General features: G+C 40.6%; 1 protein-coding gene and 1 pseudogene across 3 annotated transcripts in view; both read right to left on the bottom strand.

Moving 5' to 3' along the window:
• The window catches only part of GLRA1 (glycine receptor, alpha 1), a 193,588-nt gene that overhangs the window by 29,863 nt on the left and 148,876 nt on the right, over nucleotides 1-14,849 (bottom strand). For all 3 annotated transcript variants that reach the window (XM_006893677.1, XM_006893676.1, XM_006893678.1), the window contains one exon: nucleotides 3,509-3,723. In XM_006893677.1, the coding sequence (XP_006893739.1) occupies nucleotides 3,509-3,723 (215 nt within the window). The remainder of the gene's footprint in view (nucleotides 1-3,508; nucleotides 3,724-14,849) is intronic.
• LOC102843021 lies at nucleotides 12,111-12,910 on the bottom strand (annotated as a pseudogene).

The following is a 14,849-nucleotide window of genomic DNA, read 5'->3' as shown; positions in this document are numbered from 1 at the left end:
AAAAAACAAGGCTCCAGGAATTAATGGAATATGAATTGATATATTTCAGCAAACAGTTGTTGCCCTGGACATACTCATCAAGTTGTGCCAAGAAATCTGGAGGACAACTACTTGGCCAACTGACTGGAAGAGATCTGTACTTATTCCCATTCCAAAAAAAGGGTGACTGAACAGAGTATAGGAATTACTAAACTATATCACTAATAACACAAGCAAGCAAGATCCTGCTGAAGAGTATCCAGAAATGACTGGAACAGCACATCAGCAGAGAACTGCAATATGTGCAGTCTGGGTTTAGAAGAGGCCATGGCACTAGGGACATCATTGCCAATGTCAGATGGATCTTAGCAGAAAGCAGAGAGTACCAGAGGATGTCTGTCTGTGTTTCCTTGACTATGTAAAGGCCTTTGACTGTGTAGATCACAACAAATTGTAGCTAACTTTGAGAAAAATGGGGATTCCAGAACACTTGATTGTACTCATGCAAAACCTATACTTGAAAGCAGTAAGTCACAACAGAGCAGGGAAACACTGCCTGGTCCAGGATCAGGAAAGTTGTGTGTCAGGTATGCATCCTATTTCCACACCTCTTCAATCTACATGCAAAACAGATCATTTGGGAGGCTGGACTTTAAGAGGAAGAGTGTGACATCAGGATTAGAAGAATACTCATAAACACACTGTGTTATGCAGAGACACAACTTTGCTTGCTGAAACTGAGGAGGATCTGAAGCACTTGCTGAAGAAGGTCAAGGACTGCAGTCTTCAGTGTGGATTGAGGCTCAACATAAAAAAAGACAAAGATTCTCATCAATGGGTCAATTGTAAGCACCATGAGAGATGGAGAAGAGATTGAGTTTGTTAACAATTACAGCTTGCTTGGCTCCACAATCAACGCTCTCTGCACCAGCAGTCAGGAAATCAAAAGATGAATTGCCCTGGGAAAAATCTGCTGTTAGGAACCTCTCCAGAGTACTGAGAAGCAATGATGTCAGTCTAGAGACTAAGGTGTGTCTGACCAGGTCATGGTCTTCGCAATGACTTGATATGTATCAGAGAGCTGGACAATAACTAAGGATGACAAAAGAAGAATCAATCCTTTGCATTATGGTGTTCAAGAAGAGTCTTGAACATACCATGGAGTGCCAAGAAAACAAATAGTTCTGTCTTGGAGAAGGTGAAAACAAGTTTCTTTCTAGAGGCTAGGATTTTGAAGCTCCATCTCATATACTTTGGTCATGTGTCCAGGAGGGACTGATCCTTAGAGAAGGACATCATGTTCAGAAAGGTGGAGGGACACTGGAGGAGAGGAAGACCCCAGATGAGATGGATTGATATAGTAACTGGGACAGGAGGGGTTGGTGTGTTGGAATCAGTGAGACTGGCTCGGAACAGTGAAGGCTTCAGGGCTGTTGTACATAGGTTTGCTATGAGTCACAGGTGACTCAATGGCACAACAACAACAACAACAACAACCACTTATGCAAAAGATGAAGAGATTGAAGAATTTTTTCTAACATCTACAATTTAAAATTGATCAAGCACACATTGATAATTATGCATGATTGGCTGCAGAAGTTGGAAACATGCCCATCAACAAGCAAATGGATAGAGAAGCTATGGTATATTCACACAATGGAATACCATGCTGCATTGAAAAACAAGGAACTCATGCAATATTATTCAAAATGGGTGACCTTGGAAGACATTGTTCTGAGTCAAGTATCTCAGTCTCAAAAGGACAAATACTGCATGGTGCCACTGTTGTAAAGCAGGGCTGACCTCTGGGTTGGGAGGAGACTGAGAAGGATGGGTTCAATAATGTATACTGCATTGAAACAGATGAGGGAGAAAACTGTTTAAGACGGAAAATTATTAGGTATTTTTGCCATGACAGGAGTCCAGAGTGAAGACTGTATAGTGGAGTGGACCTGTGAGGAGGGATTGTAAAACAATGAAAGAATTTTTCTTTCACTTTTCCAAGAGGGTAGTGTACTAGCAGGGAGGGTTGGGAGGGGGGAAAAAGTGCAACAATGAATGAATGGAAATCCAAAGTCTCTGTAAATTTTCATTGAAATTAATAATAACTTAAAAAAAAGTTGGAAACAAAGAAGGATCAGTATTTAGAAAATGTGGCCTCAGTGACAGAAACAATTTTAGAGATCATATGATAGAATTTTGTAAGAACAACAATTTATTCATTGCATTAATATGTTTTAACAACATAAACAGTGGTTATATATGTGGCCCTCACTGGATAATAAGCAGGAATCATATTTATTATGTCTGGGGAAAGAGACGGAGATGCTCAGTATTATCTATCAGAACAAAGTCAAGGGCTGACAAAGGTACTGACAATCAATTGCTCACGTGCAAATTTAATTTCAAGCCAAATTTAATAGTCCATGAAAACTAGTGTGACTTTCGGTGCACATAGTACCCAAATTAGAGACCATCTTAGGAATAGATTTGACCAAAGATCAAATAAATTATGGGATGACTCACAACCATTGTGCATGAAGAATGCAAAAAGGCATTAAAAAGACAAGAGAAAAGATCAATATGAATGTCAGAAGATACTCTGAAACTTGCTCTTGAATGTAAAGTAACTAACGTTAATGTCAGAAATAAGGAAGTAAAATATCTAAATAGAAGATGCCAAAGGTGAATAGAGAAGACACAGTATTATAGTAAAATCTGGAGAGCAAAAATCTGGAGTTAGAAAACCGAAAGAATATGCTTAGCATTGAAAGAAGTGAAGAAAAATTGAAGCTTTGAGGCATACTGAAGGTTTTTTGAGTAATGAAAACTAAGATGCTGCTCTTAGATGGCTTTACCTGGGTAGTGATATCACACCTGTAGCTGCACTTTCATTGTTGGGACCTTTCATGAGAGGGCTCTCTGTATGATTTTTGAGAGGCAGAGAATAAGGAAGCCTGCATATGGATTCTTCCAGACCATTTGTGTGCTTTTCTCATAATTTTTTTGTGTATTCTTGCGATGGTGGTGTAATAAGCCTTACTTATAAGCACAAATCCACAGTTGCTCTGCAGGAGAAAGATAGGTAATCTCCTCCATGCGATTAACCGTCTCTGAAAACCCACTGTATGGTCAGCTGTAAGTCAGTTCTGACTCAATGATACACAACAACAATAAGCACAACTACATTCTGAGTCTTTGTGAGTCTTTTTAGCAAGTCTTTGAACAGATCATGGTCTTGGAGAACAACACAAGGTACCATGAATAGTGAAAGGCACATAATATTGTATACAGTACTACAAGGGAATGTGAAGCTGAGTCATAGTAGTGAACGAAGTAGAATGTGTTTGTATTGATCAAACTGTTGAATCAGGGTGGAGGTTTGATGGATCAGAATACTAGGTATTCCCACAAAGTGTAGCAGATAAAGAAATAGCAAATTGTGTTCTACTTCTCTCAGGCAGAGTGTAAAGACGGATGCTTTCCTTATCTGTCCCCAGTGTCTGTGTTCCTGGGCAGTGAGACTTACCTTGGGCAAGGACGCGCGGGACCCTGAGCTCTGAGTGGTCATAGTGAGCACAGTTGTGATGCCAAGGCCCACACGGGCTGGAGCAGCATCCATATTGATCCAGAAGGAGATCCATGAGAGGATGACAATGAGTAGACTGGGAATGTACATCTGGATCAGGTAGTAGCCCATCTGTCGCTCCAAGTGAAACCGGGCCTCAATGCAGGTGAATTTACCTGCAAGAAATAGCAGTGAGAAGGCAAAGTTACCTGGTAGGGAGGCACAAGGACCCAAGTCAGAGCAACTTTGGCTCTGAACTCGTGGCTCAACATCACACTACCTGGGTTACAAGGTGAATGTTTGAATTGCTCTATGTTTCTGATTCCTTATCTATCATAAAGTAAGGATAATAATAATAATAATAATAATAATAGTGGCATCCACTTCCTAGACAACTTGCTTATGGAAACTCTATGAACTTTGATAAATGTCAATAGTTGTAGCAGGGGATTCAGGCCTTTTGTTCATAGGGTCACTATGAGTCGTGCTTGACTCGAAGGCAAATAACTAAAACAACAACTCCTCATATGGTTACTGTGAGGATTAAATGAAGCAATGACTAGAAAGTACTTAACACAATATCTCACATGCTCATGAATATTTACTGTCATCAGCCTGGCACTATTTCTACTAGAAATAAACCTATGTGAAAATGTCTCTACGCCTCTCCCAGTCACCTTTTCAAAGCAGGACTATTACTTCCTTTGTTAAAAAAATTTCCCCTTCCTTCTTACTTATAAGAAAGTCCCCTATTACTTATGTGGTAAAACGAAAACTTGTGTGCCCTATTCTATCTTTCCATTCTCCTCTTCTACTTTCTTCACCCTAATGATGACCTCCTTCACTCTATCACACCAGCTCTGGTCTTTTTCTAACCCTTCACACTTCTCAGTTTTTGATCCTGCGAATTCATCTGCTTTAGACGCCCTCATTGCTTCCCAGAAGAAATCTTCCTTCTCCATGGCAGTTTAGAATGAAATCTCCTTCAGGCAGAATGTTTCTTTTTCTCTTTTGTGTTTCTTCAGCTCTTTGTTCACTACCAGAACCAAAAAGTTTTAATACAGTGACTAGAGACATGTCAATCTTTCTCTGTCTCTTTCCTCTACACTAGATTGTGAGCAGCTTGACTTCCACCCCATCTCTGCCTCCCTGGCACTGGGATGGGGTTAGGCCTATGGCGGGGCTTCAGTTCTTGTCTACTGAGGCCTAATTATTAGATTTCTAGAGCCCTCTGGACTATAGTTCCATTTGGGCAGAGACTTACTTACCATTTACCCCTGTATTCAATAGACAGCATACAAAGCCTGGCTCTGACTGAATATGAGCGGTGAAGAGCAAATGTACCAATGAATGAAAAAGTGCTGTGTAAAACCCACAATGAGCCTTGGTGGTATCATGGTTAACTGCTTCATTGCTAAATAAAAATTTGGCAATTTGAACCCACAAATGAATCTACAGGAAAAAGATATAATTATCTGATTCCACAAAGATTACATCCTTGGTTACCCCAGGGAACAGTTCTACTCTGCCCTGTCGTGTTGCTATGAGTCAGAAACGGCTTACTGCCAATGAGTTTGGTTATTTTTAAGAAGAAAAGGACTGTATATGTAAGGTTTGTTGTGGTTATTTGATTCCTTGGAGTCATTTGTTTCATGGATGCCATGGAAGCACCATTATTTCTCCAAGTCTCTGCTTGTTGCAGAGATGGTAAGACAACTCTTTGGTGGTTCTGAGCCTTTCACAAAGTTCTCCAATTGGGGGAGCTATTCCCAGATAAGGAAGAACTCTGATTTACTGACTTTTCGGCCATTCATTGCCATTGAGCCGTAAGAGATTCCTAGCTGACCCTCGAGCAGGTTTTCAGGATACTGTAAATTGCATGGGAGGAGATTTGAACCATCAGAGAATTGCTACCTTTGATTTATCAGTACAACTCCCTGTGAGCCTTGTGTCCACCAGACCACCCCCCCCAGTGGTTTCTTTAAAACCTCATTCACCTATTTATCTCATTGGCTCTTGTCACCATCTATTTTCTGCCTTGATTCTACTCAGCTGGGTTCAAACAACAGTTTTTACCCAGTTTTCCATCTGGCATACTAACTGGCTTCTTCAGGAACGCTTTCCTGAGCATATTCCAACCCGAGGTAAACCTAGTCTTGATCTGGCTCCAGTTCATTAGTATATTAAACTTACACTGCATATTCTGTGCTAGAGATGGGAGACTGAGTTCCATGTAAGCAAATCTCAAAACTGAGGCACTTGGAATGACTAAATTCATTGCTCTATTTTGGATTAAATTGCATCCTAACATCTCTGCTTCTGCTGCTCTAAAAAGGCATTTCAGGTTCTGGTAAAAGTTTAACTGCTTGTAAAGCAAAAGGGTTAAGGGTCAATATTTAAACTGTGTGTGGAATTGTTTATTTAAATCCTGTCAAGGATTTTTGTATTGTTTGATCCAGGAAGAATACCTTGATCAACATGTTCCAGGTTGGAAAATAGAAATGATAATGTTAAGAAGAAGAAGAATTGTAGCATTAGAACCTCTACTCAGAATATTATTGCTTTTCAATTTTTGACTCATGCACCTTTAATTTGTTAGTTAAATTTGTATCTTCTAGGCTGCAACACTTCCATGATACATCTTCAAGGATATGAACATGTACAGCTAAGCACAATTGATAACAGTGCATCTAAATTCCAAAATCAATCTCCATAATAGTCTATGTGTTTCCTACTGCCAAAGGGGCCCTTTAGAGTAGTGAGAGAAGACCTTCACCCTGAAACCCACAGCGTCCCTTTTCAGCAGGAAGTAGCTAAGAGAATACACCATCCCCTTTTCCTTATGAATCAGGGTGAAGTCTCTCTCAGGGAGGAGTGATAGGGAATGGCAAAGGACACACTGACAAAGGAGATTAATCAGAACTGGCTTTGACAAGCACTGTTGCAATTGGACAATTAAAACAGAAATTCGGGGGGGGGGAAGAAGAACGAACTGGGGAGGAGGTGGAGAAAACAGTGCAACAATGAATGAATGAAAACCCAAAATCTCTGTAAATGTTCGTTAAAACTAATAAAATGTAATTAAAAAAAAAGAATTGTAGCATTAACAACCCCCTTGTAACACTTTGCCTGGGAACATGTAATCCTTTGTTTATTCCACTTTAGAAAAATTTCACTCACTTACTGCAATTTTGAACTCCAAGTGCCCTGTGTTGGTGCAGCCTGGCTCACCAATTTCAATAAAATTCTTTGCTTTCACTCTAACAATGTAAAATTGAGGCTTTGCTCCAACATTTCCTGGTGGCCATAAAGGGTTCTGAAGGTAAATTTGCCTCTGTAATTCCCAAGGTGCCAGGGATTTCAGGCCATTAGTACTGAGTTGGGTCATTGTTGGGTCGTCAGTTACTATGGTAGATACAGGTACTGCAGCACCTTAGATCTACAGGATCTGAGCCTCTGGTTTCTTTGCATAGAAATTCCTTGAGTTTTATCATAGGATTTGCCTTTCTCTTTCTTTTTTGTTTTTATAAAATGAACTCTAAGTTCTTTTCGTTTTAGGTTCCATATGGTCATTGTTAACCATCTCAGAAGCTTAAATCCACTTAGAAATAACAGACAAGTTTAGGTCACAGCATGGCCACAAAAGCTCTGTGACACTCCTACATTAGGAATATCTGGTTCTGAGACACTGAAAGTTCCAGTTTTTTGTTTAAAGCTTCTGGAGCTAACTTCGTGACGTCTTTAGACATATGGGAAATACCGAATTTAAGGATGACAATGAGCCTCCTTTCAGAAACTGCTACTCATTATATAGCAAACAGAGTTCTTTGACATATTTGTCTCTTACTCCTTGCCTAACTAAAGGCAGTTTGGAAGATTAATATAAGTAGAATGGAAAGGCAAAATGCAGTAAGAGTTTTATTGCTGTTGTTGTTGTTATGTATCATCGAGTTGCTTGTGACTCATAGCGACCCTATGTACAACAGCCCTAAACCCTGCTCTATCCTGTTCCAACCTCACTGTCTCCAACACACCTACTCCCATTACCCCAGTCACAGAATCAATCCATCCCATTGAGTGTCTTCCTCTCTTGCACTGTCCCTCCACCCTCTCAAACATGATGTCCCTCTCCAAGATCAAGGCCCTCCTTGCAACATGCCCAAAGTATGTCAGACGAAGCTTCAGAATCATTGCCTCCAAGGAGCAGGCCAATTTCATCTCTCCAGGATAAACCTATTTGTTCTAGCAGTCCATGTCAACACTCTTCTCCAGTACCACAGCTCAGAGACATTAGTTTTCTTTCTATCATCCCTAGTCACTGTCCAGGGACCCTCTAGTAAATCATCAGTTACATTACATTATTATTACATTGTTGTTGTTGTTAGGTGCTGTCGAGTCATAGACGACTCATAGCGACTCTATGAACGAAAGGCCTGAGCACTGTTTGTACATAGAGTTTCCAGAGGCAAGCCATTCTGCTTCCAGGATTATTACATTAATCAATTATAATTAATGCTAAAATATTTGTGATTGATTGAATTAAAAGCCAATATGATTTGTAAAATTTCACTCAAATAAAAAAAAGAACATAAATAAAAAGATTACTAGCCACTTGGTAGAATCTTTTATTTTCCTAAATTACTTTTTATGCACTATAAAAAAGAAAAATAAAGGCTCTCATGTCAAGAATTTGCAGTTGGGATATCTTTTCAGATTGCAACCTCAAAGGTTCTAAGATAGCAGATAACTTCTCTGCAGGATACCGCCTCTAAATTGAGCAGAACAAAGAACTTATGGGTATTGTTTCTTAAGTAACTAAGCAATGTAAGGAATTACAAAGCCAGAGTTCTGCTACGCTCATATCTCCTACTGTTGTTCCCTTTACTGCTCTGCCATTAACTTCTATGAATCCTCCTCTGCCTTCTTACTCTTATGGAAACACTCTCTGAACTCTTTTATTCTCTGAAAAAATCTGCTAAAGGTCTGTGGCCACAATATCCAAAGCCTGTTCCTGTAATGACTTTTAAAATATTTCCTGCAGAATCTGAATTGGGTTTTAGGAAAAAATCCAAGTATTCTATAATTTCATTTATGATCTGGGCTTGCACAAAAGTACACAATATTGTTAAAACTCAAATTCAAACTAACTGCCATCAAGTTGGTTAGAACCCATAGTGACCCTCTATTGGAAGCTGTAAATCCCAGCAGGAGGAGACTGCGCATCTTCTGGAGAGCTGGAGAATCACTGGAGAGGCATGGCCTTTGGTTAGCAGTCTCTCAGTGGACTACATCAATTTTACATGAAGATCCTTACAGATTTGCCAAGAATTTAAAGTGCTCATGGTCTTTTCAGTCAATTGCTATGCATCTGAGAGCTGGGCAATGAATGAGAATGTCAGAAGAACTGATGCCTTTGAACTGTGGTGTTGGAGAGGAGTACTGTATCCCATGAACTACCAGAATAAACAGGTATTTCTTGGAGAAGGTACAGCCTGAGTTCTCCTTGGAGACAAAGACGATAAAGCTTTTGTCTCACATACTTTGGGCGTGTTGCTAGGAGAGGCTATTCCTTGGAGAGGGACACCATACTTAGAAAGGTGGAGGTCCAGAGAAGGAAAGGAAGACCTTCAGCCAGGTGGATTTTGATACAGTGACAGCTGCAATGGGCTTGACTGTGTCAGATTGTGAGAATAGAACAGAATAGGATGTGGTTCAGATCTGTTGTTCATAGGGTCACTTTGAGTTGTACTTGATTCAACGGCATCTAACAACAACAAGAAGAACATTGTAACTTAACAGTCTGAATTGCTAATTTATATGAATTAGTTCTTATGTTAGTATTTGTACTCACACACTCACTTATTACCATGCAATCTGAACTAACTCATAGTTGACCCACTGGGTTTCTGAGGTGGTAAATTGCATAGGAGGAAATTGCTAATTTTTCTCCCACAGAGTCACGTGACATTGGAACCACCAGAGAAGTTAGCAACCCCTTACAGGCTACACCACTCCAACTCTCTGAACGCAAATTATAGTTAACAAAAATATGCGGAATGGAGGTGATCATCAAGATAGTTGAACTTTGGGTACAGGCAAAACAGTTGAAACTCTCTTCATAGATGCTCCTGATGGTGAGGCCACAATTATTTAAAGCAACATCTAACTCTCATATCCAAAACCGTATTGGATAACAATTCATCCTTGCATTAAAAATTAGGATGAAAGTATATAATTATTCTAGACTTTTCCTAGACATCCTGAGTTAAGTCCTTTATACAGAGAAATAGTGTGGCCTTCACCACACTATTCATGTCTGGTCTCAAGTCTGAAATTTTAGCCTTTGTTAAAAGACGTAGTTTAGATTGAAAGGCAGCTCCTGCGGCTCAACTGAATAGTTTGGCTTACGAGCTCTCTTACCTCTTAGAAAAAGCAGACCACTCTGGCTAACATATTTGAGGCCATTCTACTACAGAAGCTAATATAAGGGAAAAGAAGACTTTTTTTTTTTACAATAAGACTCAAGAATGTCTATCTGTGCTTCATTGACTATGCAAAGGTTTTTGACTGTGTGGATCACAACAAGCTATGGCTGACTCTGAGAAGGATGGGGATCCTAGAACATTTGATTATGCTTATGCGAAACCTATACTTGGACCAAGAGGCAGTTGTCAGAGCAGAGCAGGGAGACACTGGATGGTTCAAAATCAAGAAGGGGGTCTGTCAGGGATGTATTCTATCTCCATACCTTTTCAATCTGTATGCAGAATAGATCATCCGAGATTCTGGGCTGTACGAGGAGGAATGTGACATCAGGATTGAAGAGTTATCAACAACCTGCATTATGCAGACGACACAACCCTGCTTGCTGAAACTGAGGAGGATCTGAAGCGCTTGCTGCAGAAGGTCAAGGACTGCAGTCTTCAATATGAATTGAAGCTCAATATCAAGAAAACAAAGATTCTCCCCACTGGGCCAACTGGAAGCATCAGTATGGATGGTGAAGAGATTGAGATAGTTAGCAGTTTTAGTTTACTTGGCTCCACAGTCAACACTCTTGGTAACAGCAGCTAGGAAATCAGGAGACGAATTGCATTGGGAAAGTCAGCTGTGAAGGACATCTCAAGAGTACTGAAGTGCAACAATGTCAGGCTGGAGACTAAGGTGCGCCTGATCCAGGCTATAGTCTTTGTAATTACATGCTATGCATCGGAGAGCTGGACAGTGAATAGGGATGATAGAAAGAGAATTGATGCCTTTGAGCTGTGGTGCTGGAGAAGAGTGTTGAATATACCATGGACTGCTAGGAGAACAAACAGGTTTGTCTTGGAGAGGGTGAAGCCAGAATGTTCCTTGGAGTCAAGGATTCTGAAGCTTCGTCTGACATACTTTGGGCATGTTGCAAGGAGGGGCTTGTTCTTGGAGAGAGACATCATGTTTGGGAGAGTGGAGGGATGGCACAGGAGAGGAAGACCCTGGATGAGATGGATCGATTTTGTGAGTGGAGTGGTGGGAATGAGTGTATTTGAGATGGCTAAGGCACAGGATAGAACGGCGTGTAGGGGTCTTGTACATGGGGTCGCTATGAGTCGCAAACAACTCGATGGCATATAACAACAACAATAAGACTGATTTTATTTATTAAATACTTACTTAGTACAAAGAAAGGTAACAAACATGGTCTTCTTCTCTTTTGCCTTATTGGAAGAACCTTTTATCTACAGCAACACTTTTGGCAGCAGTCATGACTAGAGGCTGAATGAAGTTCAATTCTCAAAGTAACGCCACATAACCAAAGTGGGAAACAAACCAGGTAGAGGGCTTGGTTCTCTGCCAAAAGGCTCTACTCCTATTAATTTTTTTTTTCAGTAACACTTTAAGGACATGAGTAGCTCCTAAAAGTCTAAGTAACACTGTCCAATTCTGATGGTATCCCTCTCCCAAATTCATCCATCCTCATGTTTAACTAGCTTATCTGTAACCTTTCCAAGTAAATCCACTTTTGTTTAACATCCCTGTCAACTGCCCACCCTCCTCTGTTGTTGTTGTTGTTATGTGCCGTCAAATTGCTTATGACTCATAGCGACCCTATGTACAACAGCCCGAAATTCTGCTCTGTCCTGTGCCAATCACACTGTCTCTGACACTCCCATCCCGATTACCCCAGTCACTGAATCAATTTACTTCATAGAGGGCCTTCCCCTCCTGTGTTGCCCCTCCACCCTACCAAGCATGATGTCCCTCTCTAAGGACTGGTCTCTCCTTACAACATGTCCAAAGTATGTCAGACGAAGCCTCAGAATCCTTGCCTCCAAGGAGCCACTCGGTTTAACCCTTTCCAGGATGAATCTGTTTTCCTAGCAGTCCATAGTACTCGGAATATTCTTCTCCAGCACCACAGCTCAAAGGCATCAATTCTCTTTCTATCCTCCTTGGTCATTGTTCAACTCTCTAATGTATAACAACTGTAAGTTTAAAAAAAAGATGTTGAGACTTTTTTATAGATGAAACCTACTTTCTAGAATGGGTGAAAACAGATGCAGCTGTAAAACATCACAGGTCTTCAATCAGACCCAGTTGTTCTGTCTGTGGACTTAAAATGATCATCATCCACAGTAGAGTAGAGGTTTCCCTCACTGCTAAGAAAATCCACAGCTTGCTTGATCACAGCTACATTCATGTGCTTGAGCTGAGATTTCATATCCTGAAAGTTCAAGCCTTCAGGTCTTGGGCAGGCTTTAATCAAATTCAGCTTCTTGTTTTGGGCAATAGTAAGGCCATTTGCTGGAGCAAAGCTATTTGCCGCCTCACCCATTCCAGGATTGCTGACAGGTGCTCTTCCTGCTGAGGGATGGCTGTTGTATTTGTTCAACATCATGTGTGCATGACCACTTCCAGAATATATGTGGTGAACTCATTCATATCCTCCAAGGGCATGATTTTAAAGGCCATTAGACTTTTTTTTGTTCAGGAAAGATCTCAGATGGCCAGCTACTTTCACATATGTTTCTGGAGAAACTACAGTGTTTTCACCACTTGTATCATCTGTGTCAACCCACTTGCAAACATCCATGGGTGCAGCTGTCATGTCATCTGTTTTGTAAACAATGTTGGTTGGTGCCTTTTCTGCATGTCTGATTATACCGACAATAGTGACCTGTGAAATCTCAGCATTGCCAGTTTTGAATACTACACCAACTAGAGTGGCAGAAAGCAGCTGAGATATGGTACAAGGTACAATGTGCTTGTTTTCTTTTCAGCCTGAGTAGGGGTGGGGGACCCAAAGCCTGCCAGGGACTGCGTGTAGCCACTGGGGCTACTGTAGGAAGCGCCACTGAAGCTCTTAAAGCCACTATTCCACATCTTGGTTGTGACTCCTTCTGGAGACAAATCCAGTAACTCCAATCTACTGGGTCCTGAGGGTTCCTCTGGACCCTGTTGTTGGCTCCAGCAGTACAGCTATTTTTCGCTGGTGCCACAAACTCTTTCCCACAAAGGACCAAAAGAAGACATTTTAAAACCTCTGATAGACCTAACGAGAACTCTGGTAGCATAGCATGTAGGGAATTGAATTACTAGCCCAAGGGTCATGCCTCTCTGGCAGTTCAAATCCAACATGGGTTTCTCAGGAGAAAGATGGGTAATCTCCTCCCTCGTATTACAGCCACGAAGTATCTAATGGAGGATCTATCAGCTGTGAGTTGGTTCTGACTAGATCACAATGAGAATGGACCTAAAAACAGTCTCAGTGACTACTGTATAAAAACCTTGGCTTTGGAAAAATGAATGCTTTAAATTGAAGAATAAACAGAAGGTTTCTATTCCAAGTGCTCTTATACCCTGATCCAGCATGAAGAAGTTCTGGGAACAATACAGGGACCTTCCTCCTCCTGGTTTGAAACCCTGAAGGAAAAACAGTCATGCATATTAATGAAGAATTTTATCAATTTTTAGCTGATAGAGGAGCTATCCTGTCATTAACTTTGTGTTTACAAAAGCCTCTGCCCCAGGGTGAAATGCCTTAAAAACCAGTTATTTTTGTGTGCCATGGAGTTGGAACCAGCCCAAAGTTGACCCTCCAGTGGGTTTTCAGAGGCAGTAATCACGTGAGAGGAGATTGTCCATCTTTCTCCCACAGAGCAGCCTGTGGATTTGAACTGTGTGTCTTCAGGATTGCAGGGAAAATCAGGAGGATAATAATAATAAAAAAACATTAGTTCATTCTTTAACTTGTGCAAATAGCTTTTGGTCCTATTAAAGCTCTACAGTCCTTCCTCCCCCCCGCCCCCCACACACTTTGCTTGGTCCTGATATTCCTGTAAATTTAATAGGAAGAGCCATTTTATCTAAATGGAATTTCCATTTACAATTTAGGGAAAAAATGGATATATTATTAATTTTGCCTGAAAGCCAGAACTTAGGTATAGATGATATTAAAAAAGAAGAAGCTCTTAGTGTTATGTAAGCTTTCACTGTGCCCTTTCAACACTTTGTTCAGGCCCCCTCCCCCCTGAATTTATTTCTCAAAATTTGCATGCAGATTTGCAACTTCTACAATTTCCAAATGAATCTGCCTTATTACAATATGTTGATGACTTATTGGTATGTTCCACTTTTGCAAGCTTGCCTAAAAGACAGCATCCTTTGTTAAAACAGTTAGCTGCTGTTGAATATAAAGTTTCTGGGAGAAAATGACAATTAGCTTAATCTTCTGTAACAAACTTAGGTCACTTAATCTCTGCACAAGGCGTTTCAACTGACTCCAAGAGAAAAGATACTATAGCATCCTTCACTTTATGTAAAACAAGGAAACAGTCCAGGGGATTTTTAGAGCTGGATGGCTATAGCTGAACTTGAATTTCTAACTCTTCTATCATGTGTCAACATTTATACAAAATGTAAAACCCTCTGAGCCTGATCTAGTCTATCTTACCCCAGAGGCTCAAGGGATAATAATGAAATTAAAAGAAGCCTAGACTAAGATGCCCACTTTAGGCTTCCCTAACTATCATTTTCCAAAAACGTCGACTGCTGACATTTTTCTTTTGACCAGTGTCTCTTAAGTTTAGTTGTACTGTCTCCAAGGAAAGTTGACGTGTCCTGTAGAACTCCTGTGTAGATTATGTTTTCCTTTCTGCCGGGTTTTGCTGGTTCTCACCTGGAAGACGCCTCCTTTTTCTCCCATTCCAAAGAAAGGTGACCCAAATGAGTGTGGAAACTACAGAACAGTGTCATTGATTTCACATGCAAGCAAGATTCTGCTGAAGATCATCCAAAAACGATTAGAACAGCACATCAGCAG

This window comes from Elephantulus edwardii, unplaced genomic scaffold (genome assembly GCF_000299155.1).
Source record: "Elephantulus edwardii isolate Elephantulus edwardi_28Jun2011 unplaced genomic scaffold, EleEdw1.0 scaffold00130, whole genome shotgun sequence".
NCBI classification, from domain to species: Eukaryota; Metazoa; Chordata; class Mammalia; order Macroscelidea; family Macroscelididae; genus Elephantulus; species Elephantulus edwardii.
Note: the sequence above shows the minus strand (reverse complement) of the source record. Positions and strands in the feature narration are given on the sequence as shown.